Source organism: Anabas testudineus, chromosome 11 (genome assembly GCF_900324465.2).
Source record: "Anabas testudineus chromosome 11, fAnaTes1.2, whole genome shotgun sequence".
Classification (NCBI taxonomy): Eukaryota; Metazoa; Chordata; class Actinopteri; order Anabantiformes; family Anabantidae; genus Anabas; species Anabas testudineus.
In genome coordinates, this window is record NC_046620.1 from 1,796,457 (window position 1) to 1,823,169 (window position 26,713).

The 26,713-nt window shown below is 39.8% G+C and overlaps 1 protein-coding gene across 1 annotated transcript; it reads left to right on the forward strand.

The window, feature by feature from the left end:
• The first annotated feature begins 125 nt into the window (after nt 1–125).
• tmem65 (transmembrane protein 65) lies at nt 126–26,147 on the forward strand. Its single transcript, XM_026348196.1, has 7 exons — nt 126–700; nt 17,445–17,489; nt 18,334–18,401; nt 18,577–18,631; nt 21,972–22,014; nt 22,481–22,586; nt 23,063–26,147. The coding sequence occupies exons 1-7, from the start codon at nt 451–453 to the stop codon at nt 23,180–23,182; spliced, it is 687 nt and encodes a 228-aa protein (XP_026203981.1). The 5' UTR covers nt 126–450; the 3' UTR covers nt 23,183–26,147.
• The last annotated feature ends 566 nt before the right edge of the window (nt 26,148–26,713 follow it).

The window sequence follows — 26,713 nt, forward strand, 5'->3', positions numbered from 1 at the left end:
TGTTTTTTAGACATTTGCATTATTTGGCAGATGATTTTATTGAGTACTTATTGCAGTGTGTTTATTATTTTGTAGATGAAATGCTTTACCGGAAGTGGCGCACTTTACTTTGAAAAGCACCGGAAGCTGGCTTTGAAACTACAGCTGTTCGTTAGCTTGAAGTTCATGAACGAACTCGTGTTCGGAGGACCATGATCCGGACCGGGTGGAGGAGGATCGCAGCAAAACAGCAGGAAAACACGACATGTGCAGCTGTTCGGAAGTTAACCTGGCTTTTCTAGAACCAGCCCACTGAGGACGAGTCAAGCTAATAGGACCGAACAACGAGCAACTTCTGCCCGAGCACCAGCGGTTGTCGGAGCGGGGTGAAGCAGCGGAGTTCGGCGCTGGAGGACGCGTTAAACACTAGGTTTTACATTTTGAACGACTGGACTTCTTTATTTCACCACCATGCTGAAGCTTTGCCTACAGAGAGCTCTCCCACCGGCTGTACACAAGTTAAAGCAGCCGCCGCAGAGGCTGCCGGGAGGAGGGCGACACACGCCGAGCTGCTGGATGGGAACGCACGGGAGGAACGAGCCGAGGGAGCCGCTCAACTCGCCCAAGAGAGCCAAAGAGTTCATCTACCGGCTCCACCCGAGCGAGAGGACGTGTTTACTGAAGGAGCTGCAGAGCTTCGAGTCCATGGCCATTGCTCAAGGTAAGAAAGAGGCGGCAGGTCAAAGGTGGCAGCTTCCATAACAAGCTGTGGTTCTGGATGAGAAGTGATCTGCAGCCACAGGCCGTGCACAGGGAGCGTCCCCGGGGGTGGGAGGGGGTGGGAGGGGGTGGTTGTCCACAGGTCAGTGAAGTCAGGGCTGGAAGATAACTCTGAGTCGTGGCCCTCAAAGCTATATGGTCGTCCCTGAGTTAAATTGGTCCTAAACACTAAAGACTGTGTCAAACCCAGTGGGACTTGGACTTGAGACCCTGTTATGGTTGGACACTCTAACTCCTGATCCACAGCTGCTCCCTGTGCATGTGTGTGCACTCCACTGTGCAGAGAGATGTGAAACAGCTGCTTTTATTACCAGTAAATAAATAAGAGTTTTAATGATTAGTTGACTAGTTTCTACAGTTTAGAAGAAAAAACAACTTGTTAATCGAGAGAACAATGCTGATTAATCAGTGATGGAATTAATTATGAAATAATGCAGCTTTACACATGTATCTGTGACATGACTACAGTGTTGTCAGCTGGATCCAGCTGAAACAGCTGTTCTGTCTGCAACAATTAATCGTTGAAATATACCAGAATTTACATTATTTTATTTATTTGTTTGTGCTGTAATTACAGAGACACATATTGGATACCAACTTGTTTATAATAATTACTTTCCATGTATTTGTTTAGTAATTGCACTGTTCATCCTCAACTATAAGTGTCAGCACTGCATTTCCACCACCTGCTGCTGTTTGATGATCACCTGGTGATTCAATTAATCTGCGTTTCAGGTGCTGCCTGCTCTCCGTTACAATACGAATTTCTCCTCTGGTGTTGTCGTTTGAGTGACACATGTGCATGTCCCATTGAAAGGAGCCTTAAACTTGAGCCAAGGATTTTGATGTGTGGGGTGGTTTTCTTGCCTTTCAGCACTTGCTGTGCTTCCCAGTCTAAATTTAGGTTTAAAGTGAATGGTAGTTTAAAAATTGAAAACTTGAAATGATGTGAATACTCAAATAGGGCTTAGTATTGTCCCTGAACATGCTTGACCTACACTCTGTACTGTCCCTGAATGCCTCACAACACACACTGCACTCAGTATTGGCCCTGAATAACTTGAATAACATGTCTCCGGACATGTTATTCATGTACATGTACTACGTCGTGTAACAGTGGAGGAACTGCCTTTATTCAGCTTTTACAAACCCCAGCTATTTTTTTTCTGCCTGTAAAATTTTGCCCATTTTGTTTTTAGTTAAAATAATCAATGCTGGCACCTGAACACATCACCGTAAACCTGGCACTGTGTTTGTGTTGGAGACGATCGACTGTTTCTGCAGTGTGTTTGTATACAGTGAACAGGCTGCAGAGTGTGTGTTGTAAGTGTGATGAGTTCCTCTTCTGAGTCACCACAGAGTATTTTCAGTTTGTTTGAAAGAGGAAAAAAGTAGTCTCCTTGTGAACCAACCAAAACCACAGTGACTCATCTTGGTCTGAAGCGTAAAATCAGCTGCTGAACCAGGAGTATAAAGGCCCGAGTAATATCCTCGAGTGTCTGTGTAACTCGTCGTGTATTATAAATGAATACTTTTAGACTTGAATGTGTAAGAATTCAGGGTGGTGTTTGAGATATTGCTTTCACCTCCCAGTCTGCAGCTACCCAGGTGCTCTGCTTCCTCAGTCTGTAATGGTGCATTTACTGTCCTCATCTCTGCAGTATCCTATTGTACCCCCCTCCCTGACTTAGCAGCATGGTCCGATAATGCTGAAACGGTAAAATGCTGACGTTCACAACTCTAAGACTTTAAAGTTTCAGTTGTGCCTTCAGACCGGCTCTTCATCACTTAGTTGTGTAACAAGCTGTTCTCATTAGTACTGTGAATCCAAATCTCTTTTTCTGAGTTATTTTAAGAAACCGTTTAAATTTTCTGGCTGCTAATCTGTTCGCCTACGACACGTCGTTTAATTAAAACGATTTAGGAATGCATTTATTGTTCTGCACCACCTGTAGTTTGCACGATTGGATTCTTAAACCAGATCCATTCCTCAGTAGTCATGCAGCTGAAATGACAACCCAGCATTATGGCTTAACATGTTATGACCTTCAGTGGTGAGGACTTATTTTGCTGTCTCCCAGTCCTCTTCGTGAGCGCTGTTGGGCTCCTTTTGGAAATAACTATAAATAATCCCAGAGAGTGTCTAGAAAGTTTTAAAGGTCACATAACTGTGTTTGTGCTGGCTATTTTTTATCACATAAAAACAGTTAATGTCACTGTAGCATCCGAGAACTGGGAGCTTCTCCTGACAGTCATTTCCACCCAGTATTACAGCGATGTGTCTGAGTCTAACTTGCTATTACCATCACTGTTTTATAGACCTTCACAATCCTAATGATTTAACACGGGGAACAAGGTGTGTTTATGTCATAGTGAATGAAAATATACATTTGCAGCTATACTTAGCTTGAAGATTTAGAAACGGAAGAAGCTGTGACTTGTAAATACAGAGTTTCGGGTTCTGCACTGTTTATGGCAGTTTTATCCATTGCACCAGTCCAGATAATACTGAGGTGGATTGGATTGATTCCAAAGAGAGGTGTGTTAATTTAAATCAACATGCATCTATTCTTCACCTGGTACAAATATGAATGCCTGAATTCTCCAGCACAAATTTCTATGGCAGCAAACGTGGTGTCAGAACTGAGTGAACTTCTTACAAGTCACATTGTTGTTCACAGACTGAAGGTTGAGGGGGGCTGTGTGGAAACTGGAGCAGTTATACTCAAAGCCAGTAAGAGTCACTTGGACCAAAAGAGCTCACACCATCAGAAGACTTTTGTCACAGACTTTTCTAAAGAGGACCACCCAGTAGAGGTCTTGGTAGCCGTCTCTGAAAGCTCATCCCAAGTTATCTTTCCTTTCTGAGAAATGATTTAGACAGCCTTTTACAATGATCATGTTTGGAAAGTTGCTTCAATGTGTATAGTATAGCCAGTATAAATGCACTGTAAATATCATGTAAAGTAAAAGAAACCTGGTTATCTCTGTCTCTTTTCTGCAGGAGAAGCCTGATTTTACTTTAGCAGAGCTGCATGTACAGGTCTGTTTTATAGTGCATAAAATCAGATTTCTTTCTTCTTTATATGTTAAAATATGCTGGAGCTCAGAGTTTTTGATGCGTGTATCATCACCTCTCTTTCTTCAGCATGGTTGAGTATGTTAATTAGACACCCCAGTGTAGGAACGACTCTGGAAATCTTTACTAATAACCAACTGTTTACAGCCCCCCCCCCTCCCCACCACCACCAACTACTAAGAACAGCAAGAAAATGGGAAGCTTTTCTGTAGAAACGTTTTCGACCCAGTGAGTCAGTCTGACAACGAGCTGCAAGCTCATTAAAACATTACATCTACATTTAGCAGACGCTCCTCACTACAGAGGCTCATTGGGAAGGTAAGAGTCGAGAAAATCTCATTTAGCTGAGATTGGAAAACATGTTGTAAAAGGCAGATGATAGACCTTTGTCTCAGCAGATACTTAAAACACGTGTAACAATAATGACTGTGTTACTCACAGGACTCTCATACCTTTTTTTCACCACGGCAGTTCAAGGCTGGTTTCGAAGCCGGTGCTAAATTTCTAACCAGGTCTTTGCCTTTCTGTATGAAGAACCAGGTCTTGGCAAAGAAAACGGGTTCCAGAGTGACACCAACTCTTTACAGGTCTTGAACCTAGAACATATTTCATATGTGCTGCTGGCTCTCTGGCATGGTGTTATTGTCGTCAATCATGCTTAACGACGTTTACTTTTTGACAAACAGGATGAATGTTATTCTCATTTTAACAGCACAATAAATTAAATGTAAATAAAGTTACTGTTATCTGTGGGACAAGAAATTCTTTAATTGTGTTGACACTATAGCTGTGGTGATAAACATGTGACATACTTGGTTGAATCTGCACCAATGGGAGTTCAGATCCAGGAGCAAGAAAGAAACTGACTTGACAAGTTAAAAAGCAAGTGAGCAGAGAGTTTTCATTATTAAATCTCCAGTTCCATGTTCTTCACTCGAAGCCAAATGACACTGCAAATGCTTTTTCACTAATTATGCTCCTGGGTTTGGCTTCGTTCTCACAACATTGAACTGGCTATTGATGCTGTCTGAGGTTGTCTCATTATGTGCTGACAAGTGAAAAGGAGAAAAGTGAGGGAAATATTTATTCACCTTCTCTTCCCTCACAAAGGTTGTTTGTATTTGCATGAATCTGACAGATGCAGCTGATTATGTGACGCATGTAAAGGTCTCATGTCGCACTTGTCATTCTGCATTAGGGCAGTGACAAACCAATGTCAACGACTGTGTGAGCATCTGCCAGCTTCTGTTTGCAGTGTGTCCCACAGGTTTAGTGCTAATCGGACCCCAGTTGCGACATCAGAGAGGCCACTCTGATTGGTTGTGACCATCTCCAATATGCGATTATTTTCATGACTGAATGAAGAAGAGTGGTGTGAAAGATCTTTGTAACCTGTTTTTTCCCCGCAGGTAACAAAGTGTAACGGTGTGTCCTTTAGATGTGATGTGACCTTAAAGAATAGGAAAACATTGGGGCATTGTACAGAAATATTGGCTAGAAGTCCATTTCCATGTTCTTTGAGGCATGAAAAGTGATATTAAATGAGTTTCATGGGGCTAGTTTAAAATAAAAACGTTTTTTTTTTTACTGCAGAAACAACTTCATAAGCTTTCTCTCTCTTCACCACTGTGTAATCTGCAGCTAGAGGCCGACACCCCCAAAGAACACATAAAGATTTAAATGTGTATATGAAGAGGTAACGCTGTTTTCCACTAAACTCATCTACATTCTGAGTCAGAACAACCACGCCTTTTTAATTTTGTCATATTAATGGTGTAGTTATTATTCTCAGGTCTTTTCTGCTCCCAGCTGGACAGTACGTCCCACTGAGTCCAATTAAATGCACATCTAAAGTGTGGGTCTGCTTGTGAGAGGACATATCGTGGTAATTGTAATATAGATAAGACCATTTTTTTGAAACGATGTTGGTGTTCAATTAAACTGGTTTCCAGAGGAATTGTCAATATAGATACAATATATTTTGTGTTTCACATACATTTCACAGACTGAAACGTTGGGTTCTAAAACTGAAATGGTTGCTTTCCAGAAATAAATCCGTTAAATTCACCACTCTGCCTCCCACATCAGCACATGTTTATGCAGCAGAATGTGAGAGTCTGTGTTCGGGCTGCATATCAGCTGTTGGTGAACACTGGTCTGTTTGTTTGGGATATTAATTCTCTTTCAGCCTGCTGTAGAGAGTTGGGGTCTGTAGCATTTATAAAAAGTCAAAGATGTAGACTTTAAGAAGAGGGGAACGTCGAAGTATTGATGTAGTTTTGACAAACTAATGGCTGGAAGCTTGCAAAGTGACTTTAGTTTCATGAGACAGATTGAAAATGGAGACTTTTTTTTTGCAGAAATAACCTTTTTACTTTCAGTCTAATTTCAGTAAATCACATTTATATTTTAGTTTTCACTCCTTAACTCCAACTCCTGGAGGCCCTGATCCAGAATTGTCAAATTGACCATCTTAAAATATTCATAGATGCGTGAATTTGGCACACAGAGGCACTCAGTCCACCTGTAATTGTAGAATGACATTGAAGAGTGATGCTTTGTTTTTATAACAAAGGTCCGGACATTAGCAGAGGCCACAATAACCAAAGAATTATGTATGTGTGTTATGTGGGATATCTTTGTTCTTTGTAGTGGCAAAAAATGTTGTTGCTTGTGTGACACCTGCAACTTTAAAGGATTTCTGATTCACTCTTTTCCAAAAGAAACAATTCAGGATACTTATTATTGGAACTTAAGAAACTGGTCATCAGACCTGAGATGGAACAGATCATTGAAACCCAGCTCCAGTACTGGACTCAGCAGGATGAGATGTTCATCGCTGGTTCAGTGGACAGATGGTGCTTCATTTCAAATAAAGAAAACTCCTCAACAATCCTCGAACGCTGCAGCTCGGCATTTCAACATCTTGTGTTATTGTAATTCAGTGCAGTCTCTGAAGTACAATTAACACATAATGTTGATACGGGGCTGCTGTTTATAATGAAACTGCTGTTTGTGCTCACTGGCTACTTGATGAAGTCACTTATAAGTACTTGTGCTGAACTTGTGATACAGCCAGGGAACCAGAATTAGACTTAGCTTAGACTGTAATAATATATTTATAGACACATTTTCAGTTTCTTCATGACACATATCCGTTTTAGGAAACTGACTCAGTCATCTACTGTCTTATGCAGAACAATTGCAGTGATCAGTATAATATCTGTTTTGTTGCCCGATGAAGTGCTCGCCTTGTTCAACTATATTTATTCACCGGTGGCTGCAGGGCTGTAGTGCAGCACACATTTGGGGGAGTAAAAAAAGATTGTTAAATGCTTTCTTCTTTGCACTGAGTGCTGGAGCTTTGCCTTTTCTTTTTAAGTTTGATGTCTCTGTGCAGAGAACATTTCCCTGCCAGCGACGACAACAGACTCCTGAAATGAATTCAGACAAATGGACCAAACCTGCAGGGAGCTAATTAGCAGGCACAGGACACTTCTCTGGGTGCAGAGAACATGGGTGCATTTTTTTGTTTGTTTGCATACAAAATCGATTAACTAGAGCAGAACCGATTCTGTATGCTTCTGTGTTTTAATGTGAATTCAGGTAGTTGTAGAAAAGTGGATGCTTTTTTAATTGTTTGGTTTTGTTTTACACCAAACCAGATTCTAGATTAACACAGACCAGCCTTGATCGTCCACTCAGTACTTTCCCTGTGTTGTGCACAGCGCACATTGTTGATTTAAAAATTAGTGCATGTGAGGTCGATGGGTGCTGGGAATTAAGCTATTTCCTTTGTGACCTGAGACAGTCTGCTGTGGGATTCTGTCTGAGGTACTCTGCAGCTGCAGCAGAGGTTTGTGTAAGATTCATAGAGAGGTGCTGTTTGACTGGCACATGAATTAGCACTTCAGAAGTGGCACTGCAAAACTTGAACTGCCTCCTTAAATCAATGTGCGAGCCTGCTGGGTCGACAGCAGCATGATATCGCTTTGAGCTGAGCAGAAAGTGCTGCCTCATGCAGGGAGATTGAGATGAATCCTCTCCGCATCTCAGAGCTGAAAATTACACAAACACTTCAAGGGAGAGATGGAGAGGAGTACAACAGTAGGTGAAGAAATGCAGAGACACACATTCTGTTGCTGCAAAACCTAATGCATAATATATTTTATTGTTTTAAAATAGGTTTGCAGCTTCAAATATCATTGAGCAATTTATTGAAATGCATGTTAAGGGTGTCCCACGTATAGACTCATCAAACTATCAGCAAATAGCAGGAGCACAGGTGTTCCACATGAACCCATCAACCACCTGTGATCTGTAGGAAAGCAGGAAAATATCAGTGACTTGTATTTTTTATTCACTGTGTCACTCGGCCTCTTGCACATGTGTAGGCAGTTTTTCTATAAGACTGCACAAAATATCTTCTAACTACATCCTCTGCCTTTACATTTGGAGGTTATTGTTAATGTATTGAGAGCTTCTTACTGTTTTAGTTATGAGTCTGATGATATGTCACTTTTTGCAGACACTGTAATTGAATTTAAGCACTTATCTCATATGAAGTACATTATTGGTGTTTCTGATAATGTTGCTAATTAACAACTCCATTTCCTTCACATGAAAGATCAAATAGCCAGAGGAAAGAGTTGATAACAGCTTTGAGGAGGTACCAGTTATCTGGGCCAGCCAATGTCAGGCTCTGTGAAGCCACTGTGAATTTGAATTTGCTTCGTGCTGCAGGCCCCTGCAGAGATGATTTCACTGAGTGTTGTTTAAAAACTGCGAGGGCTGTCGCACAGGATGTTCACAGCAGAGCCAAACTCTGACCGAACAGTTTGAAGCAAAGAAAACAGAAAGTCACAGAAGTCACAACAGTTTCCTTACTGTGGGTACTTTGTTGTTACAGTAGACATCTGCTGTGCTCCTGTTATACAGCAGAGATGAACCATATACTGTGGCTCTCTGCTGTGTGTCTGGCAGGCTGCAGTGGACCACTATAGCAGAGTCTCCTGTTATATTCCCAAAGCCTGTTACTTCAAAGCCAAGGGACTGAAATATGCTAAAATGTGGATTTCTGAATAAGACAGCATTTCTACACAGGTCTGACCTTGAAATGTGAAATACAAACATATAACAAGAACAAAGATTTGAAATGATAAAGAAATCCCCCGTAGTGTTGACACAGGTAATTTTAGAGGTTTGAGATCTGGGTCTGCTGCATGTACCTGCTGCTCTTTACCTTTCAGTACCTGTTTGCACATTAGTGGTCAGTTTTACAAACAATGCCTCCAAATGTCCTGACCCAGACCTCAGTTCTCATATTAAGGCTGCTTCACATGAAGGAAGCTGTACCGTGCACGTTGTGACTGGTTCACGTGTGCTTGTTATCACTTCATCTGTAGTTTATTTACCATGAGGGAGAGGAAGGGAGAGACCGCTATCGTATGTGAGTCTGTGATGACAGAGAGAGAGAGATGATGTGTATCTGTGCTGGACAGACTATCAATAATAAATAACACTTACAGTGCAGGGTGCCCAACGTTGCCAGTTTGGGCTCAGTCCTCTGGCTCCAATATTCAACAGAATTTGATGCCAGGACACACATTAGTGTGTTTCCACATTTGTGTCTCACCTTCGTGTGCAGTTTGTTTACGTGCACTTAATTAAGTTATGTACAACTGGCTTTCTCAAGTCGCCTTAGCTGTCATGTACAATAGAAACCCAGTTTCTATAAATGGGGTAGAGGATTAGAGAAACCAGAGAGGTTTCTCCTAGAGAACACCAATTTCTCTGCCATGTATACACACAACCAGGTTTCTACTCATCTTTTATGGCTGGATGAAAACGGATCATTACATGGAGCAATTCCTTCTCATTTTTAAATCAAATCCCCTTAAAAAGTTTAACTAACACAAAGTGTCCTGTAAAAGTTTAAATAAGGTGTTTTCCACAATGTGTATAATTATAATTCAGACAGTTTTGATAAAATCATAGTCACCTCTCTACTTAATATATGTAAATACATTAGTGGCTTTACTAGTTTCTTTGGGGAAAAATGTTTTTTCTGTCCAGCACAGAGCCCTGACGTCCCCCATCCATCACCTTTTGGATGAAGTGAAACGCTGACTGCAGGTCAAAATATCAACAACCTCACCAGTGCTGAATAAGGGAAACACAGACCTGTCTCAACTTTTGTGACATGCCTCCCTTTAGAGTTGCGACTCTCTGCACCGTGCAGTGTTTTGATAAGGTATCACGGCTCCCATGTCGTCATTTTACCTGAAGCAACGCTGCAGATGGTGTGCTGCTCTAAATGGAAATACACAAATGTATTTATCACATGCTTTTCAAGTCAGGGTCCTTTGACTACACAGAGCAGTTTTGTTGGTCATTGCACAGCACCAATCTGAGGTATTTGTCAGAGGCAGCATCCTCATGGCTTCTCATAGATCTCTGCTGCTGCATAATTCATTCCAATTGTAATGGAAAATTGCATTCGGATCACAACTCTCAGCAAAGCCTAATTTTCAGTGCTAGATTAAATCAGACTGAGTCATCTCTGAGTGTCAACATTCAGCACACTGAGCTTGTCTAAAGTGTGAAATTTGACATCTGGAGATTTGATGTGGAGTGTGTGTGTGTGTGAAAAGTAATTAGACAGCAGAGTGACAACAGTGATGAGCCCTCTTCAGAACTGTAGATGCCAAAAGTGAAACTGCCAATTATCTTTTACTCCACATGAACGTTTGGCACCCAGAGCTTTTAATCGAAAGGAATGTCCAAGTGACGGGTGTCGAGCTGCCAGGTTGGTGGCTAGAGGAGAAGCAGTTGGCCGATGGTTGGTGATAATTTTCTCTTCCTGGTGTGTGACAGGAGCAGAGTGTGAGACATGACAGGTTGTCTTCTACTATTCCAATTACCTCTTCATTTAAAGCCTAAGCAGCTGTTTATATAGTAATTATCATGGTGACACAACAAACTTGGCCTGGAAACATTTCTCAACACTAATTAAGAGGAAGTCAAATTTGAGTATTTTTTTATCAAGAGTCCAGGTTTGTGTGTGTTGGAGTATTTGTGTGTTTATGGGATATTCTGCAAATGTGGACTAGTTATATCACTGCAGCTGTATGAACATGATAAAGAAAGTAGCGATGGTTAAAATCTGTGGCCTTAAAAAACTGAATTAATACATTTTCACATTCACCATGAATTCATTATTCACCTTGAAGTTTTGTGTGTTGCAGTTTTCACTTTGCCTCAATATCATGATTGCCTGCTGAAGCACTGTCTCTGTCCTGTTTGACTCAGGAGAAGAGGATTTAAAGGGTTTGAAGCTGAGAGCCGCTGACGGTAATAAAGTCAGAAGATATTAAGAAACCGACAAGCACATGGTTAGATTTAGTCTTTTCATTGAATTTGGTGACTTAAACAAAAAGATCCTTTAATCCTGCCGACAAACCTCTGATGGTTTTCTAACAGTGGAAATGATCGTAAGTCCAGACACATCGAAATCTCTGTAAATGTGAGGAGTGGTCAGTAAATCAGACGTCTGGAAGCATGGTTTAAAGTTTGCATTTCAGATCACACAGATCTTTCTGACATATCCATGTTGAAGGGGGCGGTCTGTAAACTGTTGAACATCAGTCATCTTATTGGGTTCAAGTGTGACAGTAAAGGTCAGGTACTACTCTCCAGTTGCCCCACATCCATACACACATACATTTGATGTATGAAACCAGAAGCATGTTTACATGTACACAGATGTTTTTTTTTTCCCTTGAGAGGTGACAGAATTCACATTATGGGCACCATAGCAAATATGGAAAGTATGAATTAGCCTTAAGAATGCCAAACAATGCAAGAACTGTCTAAATAAATGGCATGTTTTCCACATTTGAGGAGAGTTAATTAGTGCACAGCTCCTTCAGTGCTTCAGAGTGGTGTTGTGTACCAACACTCACAGGGACGGCGTAAAGGATGAAAGTGTGTTGGCATTGTATTGCAAATATCAGTGTCTGTGAGTTGCCATCAGCTTTACAAATGATTTATTTATTAATATTCCCGTTTAATTTCAGTATGGCCTCTAAGTCTCAGCTGTTGTTGCTGTGTGTGTGTGTGTGTGTGTGTCACTGTTCATCATCAGCAGCAGCAGCAGACAGACTTGACATATGCTGTATCATCTAATTATATAAACACACACAAACACAGTCAGCTTTTGTTTAATGTAATCACACACTGACATATGCACAGTGTTAGACTCACATAGCTGCCATTATGTACTTCATGAGGTTTTCTGCATCACACTGAGAAACACAGAGCTACAACCTCTCTGTATTCACTTATCTCCGTCCAAATCTGCTTCCATTGGCAGATTGTTCAGTGATGATAATTTTTGTATGCGTCAGTCAGACTTATTTCTGGGCACATTTTCCCAAGAGTCACAGTGTTTGCAGTCATTAGGAAGTCAAAATCAGAAAGGGTGAAAATGGGTTATTCCCACTGTGTGGCCTGATATTTTCAGCAGCACATTTGAAATAATAATCTTCTGTCAACAAGACGAAAAGCCAAAAACCGCTGCAGCTGCTCAGTGAGACTACGCACCTGAAACCAAAGAGTGGGATGGATGGAAAAAGGAGAAACATCCTTTACATTACTGTAGTTCTGCACATTGAGAAACAGTCTGAGCAGCTTATTCAGTCATCAAGACATTTAACCATCACAAGAAGAGGGTGGAATGAGTTTAAACCACACCGTGTTGGTTTAGTTTTGTTTATTGAGATCTGTATACATTTTATTGAACAAGTTTAACTTTCTCAGTTCTGCAGTTAATACAAAACGTCATGTCATGCCGCTCACACTGACTGATAAATAAGTCGACTAGGGTATATATTTATCAAAGACATTAAGCTAGTTAGTACGGTGACTATTTTCCTCAAACTACAAAGAAGAATGATTTAGATACCAATAACTCTTAAACAACGAATGCCCGGAAATCTACTGAAGTTTTTATTTATTTTTGTTATCCACATAATTTATTGGATTAAGTGAATTCTCAGAAGTTCTTTCTCTTTAATTGTGGAAATTCTTCCTTGTTATTTATTAGGAAATAGTATTTATTTCACAAAATTCCCCAATAAGAATTTTACTGTGTAAGATTCATGGATGGAGGGTTTTCATTTAATTATGGTGGTCCACGGCTGTTGCAGTTTCTCCACAGGCTGAGCAACACTGGAGACTAATGATGTCGGACCTCACTGCTCCGTTGAAGCAGTTTGAGGCATTTCATTAAATGTGTTATATTGGACCAACTGGGGTGCTGACACTGAGCAAACACATGGTTTTCCTGAGTAAGTAATGGGTAATGGTAATGTGGTGAGGGCCACTGAGATTAAAGTGTGATCAATCAGTAGAAACGTGGATTCGGTTGTTTTAATATGTTATGGTTCATAGTCCCACATCAGGATTTAAAGTTTTCTCTCTGCATCTTCATGTCTCCAAAAATTGACAGGTGATAATGATTCAGGGTAACATTGGGATCAATTAGTGCCTCATAATTCAACTCAAGTTCAGTGTTGGTTTACACCAGCCGTCTGCCAGAGAAAATTATTGCTGTCATCACTTTGAATCTGCAATTCACAATGCACCGACTTAATGTATGTTTAGGTTTCCAATGTATTGTGATTAGATGCAGATGCTAATGAAATGAAATGGAGTGCTTTTGAAAAGTGAAGCAGGCACACATCTGTTTTGGTTTACACATGTAAAGTATAATCTGCACATTAGTAGAATAAATCATTTGAATCTATGAAAGGATGCCACACTCACAAATCCTGGTGATACAGTAGACTCACATCAGACAGAAATGCCTTTTCTGTGGACATTAATCTAAACTCAAGGTACTTCCATCCATCAGTTTGTTTTTTTTTATTATGCAAACGTTCTTTGCATTACACCAGTATTATTATACGTTCTGTGTCTGTGTTAAACACATTTCTGTCACCAGCTTGTTTTTCTCTCCCATGTTACCTGAAAGATGTAAAATGAAATGTAATTCTGTGAGACAATATTTTGATTCCAGTCAAATTTAAGTTGCAGAGTAAACACAGATGGTGCAACTGAAAAATGGAGAGTTTAGTATCAAACTAACAAGGTGCACCGTAGCAGTCAGTTGAACTTGAACAGAATCCAAAAGTACTGTATTTGAACAGGATGGGACCAACGGACAAACTGTGGTTGAGTTGAAAAGGTTGGTTTATTGAAAGTGTCTTAAATGTCCTCTAAGTTCCTTGTTGTATTGAGGAAAAAAAGAAATTACAGCACTTGAAACAGACCTGCTATATCGTTGTTTTGAGCTTTGACCGGGGCTCTTTTTAATGAGCTGAGAGACTCTAAGCTGATTGTAAAGATCAATTTTGACTGAACTTTACAGCGTTTTGACATTTCAGTTTTCTCGAGGTGCAGCTCTCCTTAATGACAGCTGGGGAAGATGTTGCTAATCAGTGCTAATTCTGATGAACTAACTAGTTGACAGGTCTGCATTAAACTGTTGTTTGTTGTGTTCAAGTGCTCTTTGGAGCTGGTGTTTGTACTCAGCCAAAGATAAAGTGTGTGGTGAGAGCCTCCACTCTGTAACACTAGCTTGGTTTAAAAAACTCTAATGGAGTTAGACATCTTTTCTCTAGTGATCATGTCATCTTAGTTTAGAAGAGTCACTTTCTCCACATTATTTTTTTATTTCTATCAATAATTAAGCTGGTGAGGATTATGGTGTGGTTGAAACGGAACATGTTGAACCATTTCTGTAGAGTAAAACTAAAATGTGCTCCGTCACCATAAAGTCATGATTGAGTTGATCGAAAGATGATATGTATCTGTCTGAGGAGAAGGCTTCAACAACAAGCTGCATTTCCCCTTTTTAGTTCCTTCATAGAGGCTGCAAAGATAAAATTAGGTGTCTGAGAGAATTGAGAAAGATAAGTATTGTATCTTATGGTGCTAGGTGGTATAAACATTTTCATATACTGGTATGTTGTAATTATACATTTACAAAACTACACAATGCCAAATGGCATTCTAACCCTAACCCTAGGGTCTAAATAGCTAAAATAAGAACAGGACTCTTAACAGCTGGGAGACAACATGAGGCAGCATTGCTACTACAGATTAAAAGGAAGTAGACATGGGCGGTAAAGAAAGTAAGAGCGCAGATGCATAAGAAATGAGCTGTGTCTGCAATTTGGAAGATTTTCATGGCAACAGAAAAACAAAGCAGGGAAAGAAGGACCACATGTGAACACTAGCAATTTCTATTTAGCAACAACTCGGCAGAAAGGCTAAAGGAGTAAAATGGATAGAGAGGTAAACTTGCTGCATTATATAATGGAGACCAGTAAATATAACTTTCAGTTCCTCGTTATTATTCAAGAAAGTTCATAAACTTAATAGTGGAATTAGGCCTGTGGGTTATTGAGTACACTACAGCTCATTTGAAGATACTGGATGCACATATTAATCAACATCTAAGTATCAGATTAGTCCAGCTAACTACAGATTGCAACAGAACTGGCTCCATGGGTCGTTTATCTCGATGTTCTTCTGCTCCTGATAATTTATAGTTGGTTGGCTTTTTTAGGACGATCAAGTTCAGACAGTCTTTGTTCCATCAGATCCACGTGCCTCTCCTTTTGCCTTAAATTGCCAGTCCATTATTAACATCATCTTTTGTAGCCTGTTAGTGGTGCATGTTTCTATATTCATGGAGAAGAATAACTGGTCTGTTGATGTGTTGGAGTCGAATACTCAGCAGAGGAGCTTCTTCGAACTTCCAAAAGTGAGTAACAATTAAAGTTGTACTTTTGTTCCTCTAGTGTCTTCGCCCCTTGCAGACCCTGTGTCACTGCCTGATGGATGCCGTTGCTAAGCAACACTACCGAACCTGTTACTTGGCAACTTTATCTGATTGAGAATTTTATCAGGAAACGGAGGGGAAGCATCAGATCCTCATGTGAACTTAACGACTCGATCAGGATCCAGCTGAAGCTTTGATTAGACGTGGGTTCTTCTGCTGAGGGAAGGACTTTTATATCTTTTGATATGTTTTAATTTATTAATGAGAAACTTGCTCAGATTAAACAAAGGAATACCTCCACCTTTGTACTGGTAGAGGTTCTCGTTGAATGTTGCAGAGAACGAAGAGCAGGAAACATCCCTGGCCTGATTTGGCTTTGGAAGTAGTCTTCCACTCCTCTGTCCTAAAATAAATTCTGACCTTTCCACTGCAGCGAGAGTGATTCTGTCCACGAGGCTGCTGCCTGTTTGTTTTGAAAGACGAGTCTGGCTTCTTCATGCACCTCCACACACCATTAATTTCTACAGTGCATTTGTCTGTTTTCCCAACACTTGGCAGAAGAGTTGGTGAAACTTAAGACAAACAAACTCATTTAGACACACCGAGTTCAGAAAGTGAAGGGCTCAGCATGCGAAACCTTTGCTGTAATTAAACCAGTCTTGTAATTGGTCCGTGGCCCAGAACACACTCTGCTCCAGTGACCCACTTCTCTAGAGTCAGCTCAGTGTCTCCCCAGGGTGCTCGACACACCACCCTGAGTCTGCGGCTTCTCCCTCACTAATTAAACTCAGACAGAATATGAAAGCAGGAGGTAGCATGACCGCGACTGTAGGTATATTTCTTTGACTTTATCTTAAGCCGTATTTATTTATTTTACATTGTTTAAAATCTAACCCAGTGTGTTTTCATGATTTCATCATCGTTTCTGCTCAACTCGAAAATTCAGGAAGCAGAGAAAATGGTTGTTAATCTTTCAGGTTGTGATTCTTCGAGGCAGCTGTAGCTCAACTCTCCTTTCATATTTCACCGTCAGTATCAGATGATTAACATTTACAGCTCCATTACTTCAGCAGGTAGTGTATGAAATGTGGGAGCCCTGTAATAGTTGAAGCTACTGATGGGATTGCAGCCATGCTGGAGGTATTCTGCCTCAAGGCCTTGTTCAAAAACTAAAATAATAATAATGAGACCTCACTTCACACCTGAGCACTCATACCTAACCAAAACTGTACATTTTCATTGCCTTACCTTACGAAATAGATTTTTCTGTAGAAATCCACTTGTTTGTCTCTCCTGGTTATTAGTGGTGGTTTGTGTTTTACTGTTTGGTTAAAGTTTAACATAGAGCCAGACATTGTTTTCTGTGTTGCATAAAACAGTCCTGAAGCTGTCGGTATGAGTTGATGGATGATGTGTCTCATTGAAGCTGGTTTATTCAAGGCTATCTTCAGTTGTAGGGCTGCCGTCTCGTACATGTGACATAGGAGATTTGGTGTTTTTGGTCAGAAGTGATGTGTTCAGGTGCTGTTTTCTACAACTACAATGCTGCGTTGCTGTGTGGAGAAACAGCTTCTCTGCTGCTTAGTCACAAGTTCTCGTTGAGCACTGACACAGAGTGTAAAAGATTCAACATTTGTGGCTGTGATCAGTCCGGGGTGAGTCAGCTGTGTCTCCACGTTGCCACAGACGCTTAAAGTCAAACCTCAGCAGCTAATGAGCCAACATCTCACACGTTTTGATGTTTTTCTTTTTTAGAGACCCTGGAGCCCTCGCCGCCAACTGCAGCCCAGATCAGATATGGTGAGAGCACACAGAAACACAGCACAAATCCTCTTTAGGTTAGCATCAGTATCTGTCTACCTCAGTGTTGTAAGCTTCTGTTAATTGTACAGTACAGCTGAGACATTATGTGGTTCTGGAAAAAGCTTTTTTGTGTCAGGCAGTGATAAACACACAGGCTGTAATTGGTTTAGTGTTTTTTTCTTCGTCTTCCCATCAAATAACATTTCTCTCTGAAGTGTGAACATCAGAGCGAGCTTCAGTTTAGTAACTGACCTCATAACCCACATTTTTCTCAGAATAAAGGAACAACCGTTTTCTCCACAGTGGGAAACACCTGAGCCCTCAGGGAACCTATATCATTAAAGCTTTTTAAAGCTCCTGGCGTTTTCATTTGACATTCAAATATTTAAATTGGAGAAATATAAAGTGAAATAATGTTGTGCAGCATTAATTGTTGAAACTCAAAATATTGTACAGTTTTTAAGCACATGTGACGACTCGGTACTCAGTAATAGAAGAGTGAGACATTTGGAAACACACTTTTTAATTGAGGGGTAGATGAGAAGGTTTGTCACTTAATTCTAATGACACATTTAAGGAATAGTTGGACATTTTTGGAACTAAGCAGATGGCACCTAACCTGTCTCTGTTCAATTGAATTCTGCACATCACCTTGAGTAACGTCAGGTTTTATATGCCGCAAACAAATCAAATATAACTTAATTAGTGGCTTTAAACATGATGGTAGCTGGATTTGACAGTGCCAGCTTCACTGTTGAGTTATTTAAATTATTCATCAGACTTCAAGTCCAGTCTCAGAATTTCTCTTTCCTTATTCATTTTTTCTCCTGCTTGTTTGCAGTTTTGTTCCACAACGCCATCCCCTTCGTTGGATTTGGTTTCCTTGACAATGCCATCATGATCGCAGCAGTAAGTGACGTTCTTTACACACCAAGTCTTAATTCAGTTGACTGTAAGAAAAAACACAGAATGTGTGAAATGGAGTTGAATGTGAGTTTAAGTTGTCGTATTCCTCAACGTCTTCTTTTCTTGTCTTGACACTGTGTCTCAGTGAACATCTCACCTTGTCGCTTCTATTCTGCAGGGAACACAGATTGAACTCTCCATCGGAGTCACTCTGGGGATCTCCACCATGGCTGGTAAGACCAAACAATCTGCATTCGAGTCGCAGTGAAATGGAGACGTCTTCATCTCACTTCAGTTCATCAACAGAAAAAATTAAACATCAACAGTTCACATTAAAAATATAATTTCTCCCATTAATCATTCTGATATCCTGAGGTTTTGTCTTCTAAACTATGAGGGTTTCACTTTTTTCTCTCCTGTGAATTAAACATGAATATAAGATATGTTAATGTATACATGGTTAAAATATTGAAAGCTTCTCTCCTCTTGCTGATGTCAACTGTGTGAGAAAAGTTGGTTGGCCAACGTCAGCAAAAAGGTTGAGGTGGCGTCCTGGTGGCTCTGGCTCAGAAGCAGCGAGGGTGGGAGCACCTGTGATCACACCCCTGAGAGGCAGAGGGGCCACTTCCTTAACTTGTTGTTAATCTCTCCCATGGCGTCTTGGTTTAGCCAACAGGTTTGTCCGAGAGAACAGGAACAGGGCGAGAATTACACACTGACCTCCTCCAGGTGTGCAATGAACAGGAATACGGTGTATGAAGGGAGGAACTCTTCTGTCTTCAGTAAACCAGTAAAAACAGAGCATTCAGTCACTTTGTGTGATGTTCTAATGTTACTTTAAACATTTTATACTTTAAATATGCTGTACAGTATTGTCCAAAATAATTGCTAATATAAAAAAATATAATTGAGAAAATGTTTAAGTTGCAGCTCAGCACTTATCAGAGCTCTGTAGCAGTGACTTCCAAAATGTATTTAGTTTAAAATACTACTTTTCTCTATTTGGAATTCAAAATCTTTGCAGATAATGATTTTAGTCATTAACTCAAACATCCCATCTAATAAAACCAGTGCAGATTTTTAAATGATCTATTCCAGTTTTCCAGCCGTATAAAACCAGTGACCTCACAGTACAGCTGTTTAATATTCATCATTAGTTTATGCCTGAAACAAAATATTCCACCTCTTTGTCTAAAGCAAGTGATGAGGGCTCCTATTTAAAAACCAGCTGTCACCATGGCAGTGCACCTACATTATCACCTCACCTGGAAGACAGTTTTAATTCTCCCTGATGGCACCGGCTGTGTAAAACGGCTCTGAATCATCCTATTTTAAACTTGGTTCTACTTGATCCTGTTGCGATTTATTGCAACGCAGCCTGCTGTCTTCAAAGCTGCTGTTCTGTGTCTCTGTTCAGTTCTTTATTACATGTGAAAAAACATAAAGACGCTGGAGTTCGCCTTCTCTCTCTCTCTTTTTTCCTGGCACTAGATTATTCTGTTTCCATGGATACTTGGCTCCAATTTCCTGTGAAAAGTGCAAATCAGAGGCTGAAGACGAGCTCCAGATCAATAGCTCTGCCCTGACGCCTTTATCCATGCAGCCACTGATTTAGAATTTTTTTCATCATCACCCAGTCTGGAGAGATTACTGATTCCACTTATTTTTTATTGCCAACTCCTATTTCTTCACTCAGCACTTGACCGTCGTACACAATCAGTGTTAGAGGTGCTGGTGAAATGAGGTGAGATTGTATCGCTGTCTTTATCCTCTTCGAAGGAAACTCAGACTGAAAACGTCCATCTGGAGTTTTGTGTTGCTTTTTATGCCTCCTGAGATCCACTGAAGGCAAAACAAACCCGTCCCTAAAGGTTTTAATGACCGTCAACAGATATATTTATTACTACATTGTCAGCCCTCCCCAGTCCACAGTGTGAATTATTCATGGCTGCCAAGCGCTGTACTATTGATGTAGTACATTAACTGGGATTCTTATGAAGCTGATTTTGCTGACAGTATAACCACGAAGTGAAAGAAGCTGACTTGTATCTTGGTAGTTCTCCAAAGGTCTTTGATCTGTTAAAAACTTTCACACCTTTTCTCGCTCCCACCGACTCTCTTCCTCCTTCTGCTGCTGCTTTGATCAATTGTTCGGACTCCTCTTCTGGCTTTTCATCTCTTTGAATATACTCAGGTGTATGTGGGCCACCTGGCTCTGTACAGTTTCATCTATTCACGTTTCTACTCTGTCACGTGTGGTTGAGTTTTGCTCAAATGAAGGCATGCTGACTATACAACAGAGGTTCTGATAAAGGATTGAAGCCCTAACATCAACCATTTGTCCTGTTAGATTTTACCTTTATTCATCTGTACCAGTGTGTTCTCACTCTGCCCTGTGTGTTCTCACACGTTCTTTTAAATACAGACGAGAAGCACTTTCACTCCAAGTTTCCCTTTCAAATGTCTGAGTGACTCAAAGTATTCCTGTGTAACAGTATGTTAGAATGAACTAGTTCACACAATGTGTCATCTAAATACACCTGAACTCTGTAAATCGTGTGCAGAGTTGTGACTTTGTTTACTCTGAAGCTGCACACGTGTTTTTTTATCCGCTCTGATTAATTTGGTCACCCTGAATAATTTTAGAATATGTCACAGAGGTTGTCCTTTGACAAAATGAGTGTCTCGATGCATGAGCGATCAGCAGTTACCTTGTCACACCAGTCCCATGGTTTTCTGACGGGCCATAAATTTTGGCTCAGTTTTATCAGTGGCTGTTGTCAAATGATCTGTCAAAGCTGTACTGAACTTGGAGTAGTATGTTATATGTTGAACTGTAGACTGTGCTCTGCTATTGAAGGGACGTTTGCTGCAGATGAACACACATTGTTGTCTGTATCTTCTAGCTGTGGCACTATATTCTTTAATGTTTCCTTTCTATTTTATCACCACATTAAAATAGTTCAAAGTATTTCTGTGAGGTGCTGGTGTATTAATATAAACCAGGCTCACCTCCACACACCTGTCCAGTGTTTGAATATTTCTGTGACTTTCCCAGACACAGTCCCCACAGGTTTGGGATGTGACAGGTCTGTGAACGTCAGTGTGTCGGATTTGAGGTGTCCCAGATAAGAAGTCAGCACACCAGAGGACAGTTCCTTCAGAGGTTTTACCCCATTAAATTTATTGAAAGATTATGGCTGGAACAGACCATTTGTCAGGATCCTGTCTGTATTAACCATCACCTTCCTGGGAGCCTCTGATATATCTATCTATTTATCTATCTCTATAGATCTATCTATATCCTAAAAAGAAATGCATGACCTCTAAATCACGATAATTAAAGAAAACCTCAACTGTAAGAGAATTTACATTATTATTATTTAATCTTTTTACATTTGACCCCAGTTCACGTTTTAATTTCATTAAACTCGACTTCTTAAGAACACATTGGTGACTGTGTGTCTGCAGAAATCGGTAAAATCTCTCTTTGTGTGATTTATTTTTGCTGTCACTCCATTTTTGCTTCATCACTTCAGAAATCTGAGTGTTTGCCTCTTTTTGTTTTCACAGCTGCGGCTCTGGGGAACCTAGTCTCAGATCTGGCAGGTCTCGGGTAAGCAGCTTCATAAACTGTCTCTGAAGATTCAGGTTTATTTAGAGATATGTGAAATCTGTTGTGCAGGTTAGAACAGTTGATGCAGCATTGTGGCTTATTTTTGCATTTGCAAATTCAAACTGTTTGAGGACTGAGGTTCCTTTGTTTGTTTTGGTTTCATTAAATAATTTTTAATGTTAAACACAATAATAGAAAATTGTATTATTTCCTATGTGTCTTAGATTAGTTTTAATTTGGCAGGTTACCAAGTAAATAAAACAAAGCAGTGTTTGATTGATCTTTGCAGTCTTGTGAGAACCCCTTTGAGTTCCAGTCACCACATTTCATGTTACACAAATGATGTGACTTTATCTGCTGCTCCAGCTGTTTAATTAAGCTCACTAATGAGCTGACGTTAAATTAAAGATACAGGATGGTAAATGGTCACACAGGTGTACTTACATCAGTTCATGTGTGTGTGCAGTCTTGCAGGTTATGTGGAGGCTCTGGCCTCCAGACTGGGCATGCAGGTTCCAGATTTGACACCAAAGCAGGCGGACATGTGGCAGACCAGGCTCAGCTCTCACATGGTGAGATTTTATTTTACATTCAGTTTTTCTGAGAGAGAGGTGACGGGTGAATGACGCAACAAAGGTTTTGACAGTAGTTCACCTGAGAATATATGTTTATACATCAACAAGCCTTCATCCATATAGACTGGGAGAAAACGATAGTAAAAAGGAGGATAAACTGGATCAGCTGCTGGTAAAGGTGGCACAACAGATTGAGGAAGTGGGTTGGAAACTAAATTAACGTCAGCTTCATGTCGTCTGCACTGAATGTAAAATAAAAGTGATGTATTATCCTGTGAATACGACTCTGGAGATAAATGCTTTAAAGAATCAGCACCTGCAACAGCTGAGCTACCCAGGTGTGTTGTTCATGCAGCATCAGATAATGCAGTTTTGTTGTATTCTGTGATTCAGGACCAGTTTAGCTCTTCTAGATGAAAATTGGGGCTTTAGGTTATCATCCAGTGATTCCTTCTCGATTTCTGCTCCTGCAGGGTAAAGCCATCGGCGTGTCCATCGGCTGTATTTTAGGAATGTTCCCGCTGCTTTTTCTGGATGACGAGAAGGAGAAAGAAGCACAAACGTGCAGCGAGGCGGCGTCACACTCCTCCTAATGAGCCTCTTCCAGCTGAACAACCTCATCACACCTACAAACTGGATACAGTCGATGTCAACTTTAAACAGTACCTGCTGTTTGATGTTTCTCTGTCCTGCTGCTCAGGCAGCATTCACACTTTGTTTTTCACTTTGAGGCAGTTTGTGAAACTACAAAAAGTTCAGTTTTTAGCTCAGATTAATGCATGAAGCTGGAGTTCAAACGCTCTTAATTCCTTCTGTCAGATCAGTGGGCGGTTTGAGGAGGGATTGAAGTCGGAGGGATTTTATCAATTCAGATTTTATCAATTATCTGTCTGAAGTCTCTTATCAGCTGGTTTTTGATTATTTAAAACAAGAATATGTGACTTTTACAATCCCAAGATTCTCTTGATTCAGCGACCGAACACTGAACTAAACCGCTTTGTTTTAATGCACTTGTCAATGAATCCATTGTAACGCTTGTACTGGATTATTAGTCATCAGAGTCTAAATGCTAGGATTGGTGCAGCCTAACAAATAAGTAGGATGATGCTTTAACTTAAAATCACTGTATAGAATTCAGTGCTTGTATTTTATCCCTCTGTTCAGTTAGTGACTGATATAAAGTCTCTTATTTTTGCCCTAATGATGTAAATGATGATACATCTTATTGTCGGTCTTATGTTTCAGACTTGGTTTTCACACTAATACCTGTTGTGAATGCTGCCTCAGTAGGTGCTGGGATGGGACGTGCTCGTCTGCTCTACTTGAATAATAAGAGAATTGTCCGTGTCTCATCCTGACAGTAGAAACACAAACAGTAGATACCGACCAGCTGTTTAGACAGTTGGAACTCTATTTTATGGCTGCAGTGTGTTGCTTTAATTCATTTTATTCCCACTTATATAATTATTTGTTAGATTTTTCTTCAGCAGACACTTTATACATTTGATGATGTCATCTCCAAAACACTATTTGTACAAAAACAGCACGTTTCTCATCACTTCAGCAGAAACTGAGCAGATCTTTTAGTGTATTTTGTGCATCTTTAAACTTCCTCAGAAGAAAAAAAAAGTTGATGTAAATGAAACAGTGTCATCTTCTACCTCGAGGAATGTTTTTGTTGTTTTGCATGACGAACTGATGTAGCTCGAGAATCAGTTTTTAAAATACTGGAAAGTCTTCAGATGTTGTTAATGGGTGGATGAACGAGAGGCTGCTGAGTGATGATACATACTATTAGGAAAAAGAAGTTTCTATTTTCAGTGTTGGCTTTTACACTGATGTTTGATTTCCAAGATCTTTCTGTCTCTGCCATCTTTTTCTTTTTCTCTTTCCTGTTTTCTTCTCTCACACACCAACGCTCGACTTGGGTCCAGTCGTCTGTGTAATTCGTTTTGTTTTGTTTTGTTTTTACTTCCAGATGGTCGAGATTTGCCACACGTTTTATACCATGTTAAGTTTGTCTAGAGGTTTCAGAATTTAAACTTTTGTCTTTTTCTCTCTCACACTCCAACCTCCAGCACATATTGAAGGTGCTTTTTTTAATAACTGTGTTGAATCCAGTTGATCGTTTTCCTCTTGGTTGTGTCCAGAATCACTCCCACACATCATCACTCGGTTTACTTTGTGTTTTTACTTATTGTGCACTACATTTACATCACACCTTTTTATTTGACTGAATCTGAACTAACACATTGATGTTAGGTTTATTCTGCAGTAACTTTTTCTAACCAACAATTGACATTTTTTAATTTTAAAATGCAGCATGTGCTGTAAACTTTTTTCTGCTAACAGCACCACAAAACATAATTGATAGATGCTTAAATTACATTCATACGTCACTCCACCTGTCAGTAATATTAAAATAATGCAAAATGATGATTCATAAGCATCCAGGAGCTACTGGATGATTGATCAGTTCACAAAAATGAAGAAAACATTAATTCTAGCTAATAAATACGCCTGACAGTTTAAACCAGCGATGCTGCATCTACTTAATTAACAATGTTGTATTGTTGCACACAACTTTACAGAACTTTAATCTGTTCTTTACTGTAAATACAGTAAACATTACTGAAGTTCAGTCAGTGACGGGGAGTGATTCTAGGACACAGCCAGTGGATCATTTTTCAATAATCATCTCTGTTAATGTTGAAACTGGTTTTCAGAACAGTGTATTTGTTGCCTGCACAGTTCAGAACATGTGTGAAGGAGAAGTTATTTTCACAGGTTTTTAAAAATAAGGTTGAAATTAGCCAGTGCTGATGTGTTTTAAGTCCTGCTTTTATTTAACAGATTATTTGCTGCAGAGCAGGGAGCTTTAGTGAGGAAGGCTGAGCGAACATCAAATTAAAAGGAATTAAGGCCTAAGCTTGCAAACAGTCAAACGTCTGACTAAGAGTGACTGGTGACAAATGTTTGAACAATATTTTAATGTGTGTTTGGAGATATTTGAGTTTATTGTTGGATTAACTGTAAAAGCCTTCAGAGAATTAGGCTTTTTTTCCTCCATTGTGGAGGATTAAGACGAGCAATAGACCATCTGCTTGAATCATGCAGTACATTGTCAATAAGGAGTAACTAATCAAGTGATAATTACAGAATGTTGTTGACCGTGGACAACTTGAACTTATGTTTAGTTTTATGTTAATATCGTGTTTGTGGAATTTTTCTAAAAGCATGAAGGTTTTCTTCAGGACCGTGCAGTAAGCAGGTTTTTATTTGTATTTGTTTGTGCACTTGAAGATGACATTTTGCATATTTTCATTCTCCTAAAAAAATAAAAGCACACGAACAAAAGTATATGATGTAAAAGTTGGTCAGCTAAAGGAATGCTGTGTTGTGCTGCCATCATGTGGACAGTCTGTAACAGCAGCTGTCGTAATGTTTAATGTAAAACCAATGACGTTGAAGGATCGATTAAACAGTATGTATGTATTTTGCAACATGACGTGCAATTTAAAACGACACAATAAATTTGTGGTAGTATTTACCTCTGGCTCTGCAGGTGGTGCTGTGTCTCCTCATTCATCGCTGGCAGCTGACGTGCCCACGAGCAAGGCAGGGAAGCTCCCGTTGTTGCTGGTTGAGGACGGCTTATGTTGTTCTGAGCAGCTCTAAGGTCGGATTGTGCACCACTGTCACAAACACAGGTCACTACCTGATGTACAGAATGCTGTTTTTTTTATTTTCCCCCTATTAATAAAATAAAGTTCACAAATGTTAAACGTCTAAACAGAAGCAGTTACACAATAGTGTGACTTAAAAAAGGACAAAGGGGCATACATATTATTTAAAACTGGACTAAAAGTAAAAAAAAATAAAATAAAACACCAGGCTTTCATATTTAATTTCTTAATGTTCTGTAGTACTAATACAACAACAACTATTTTCTGTCTGTAACCAAAAATGTTTTTTTGGTTACAGACAGACAGATGTTTGGTCACAAATCTTTTAACCCCCAAATCAAATATAAAAACCTTTAAACATAGACAAACATTCTTATGTTTTATACATGTATCATTACTACACTGAGATTTTGTTAGTTTTACTGCAGATCTACAAAA

Coding starts and splice junctions, on each gene's coding strand:
- tmem65 (XM_026348196.1), top strand. CDS start 451: ATGCTGAAGCTTTGCCTACAGAGAGCTCTCCCACCGGCTGTACACAAG. Junction 17,490..18,333: donor TGCAGCCCAGATCAGATATG/GTGAGAGCACAC, acceptor GCTTGTTTGCAG/TTTTGTTCCACAACGCCATC. Junction 18,632..21,971: donor GGGGATCTCCACCATGGCTG/GTAAGACCAAAC, acceptor TTGTTTTCACAG/CTGCGGCTCTGGGGAACCTA.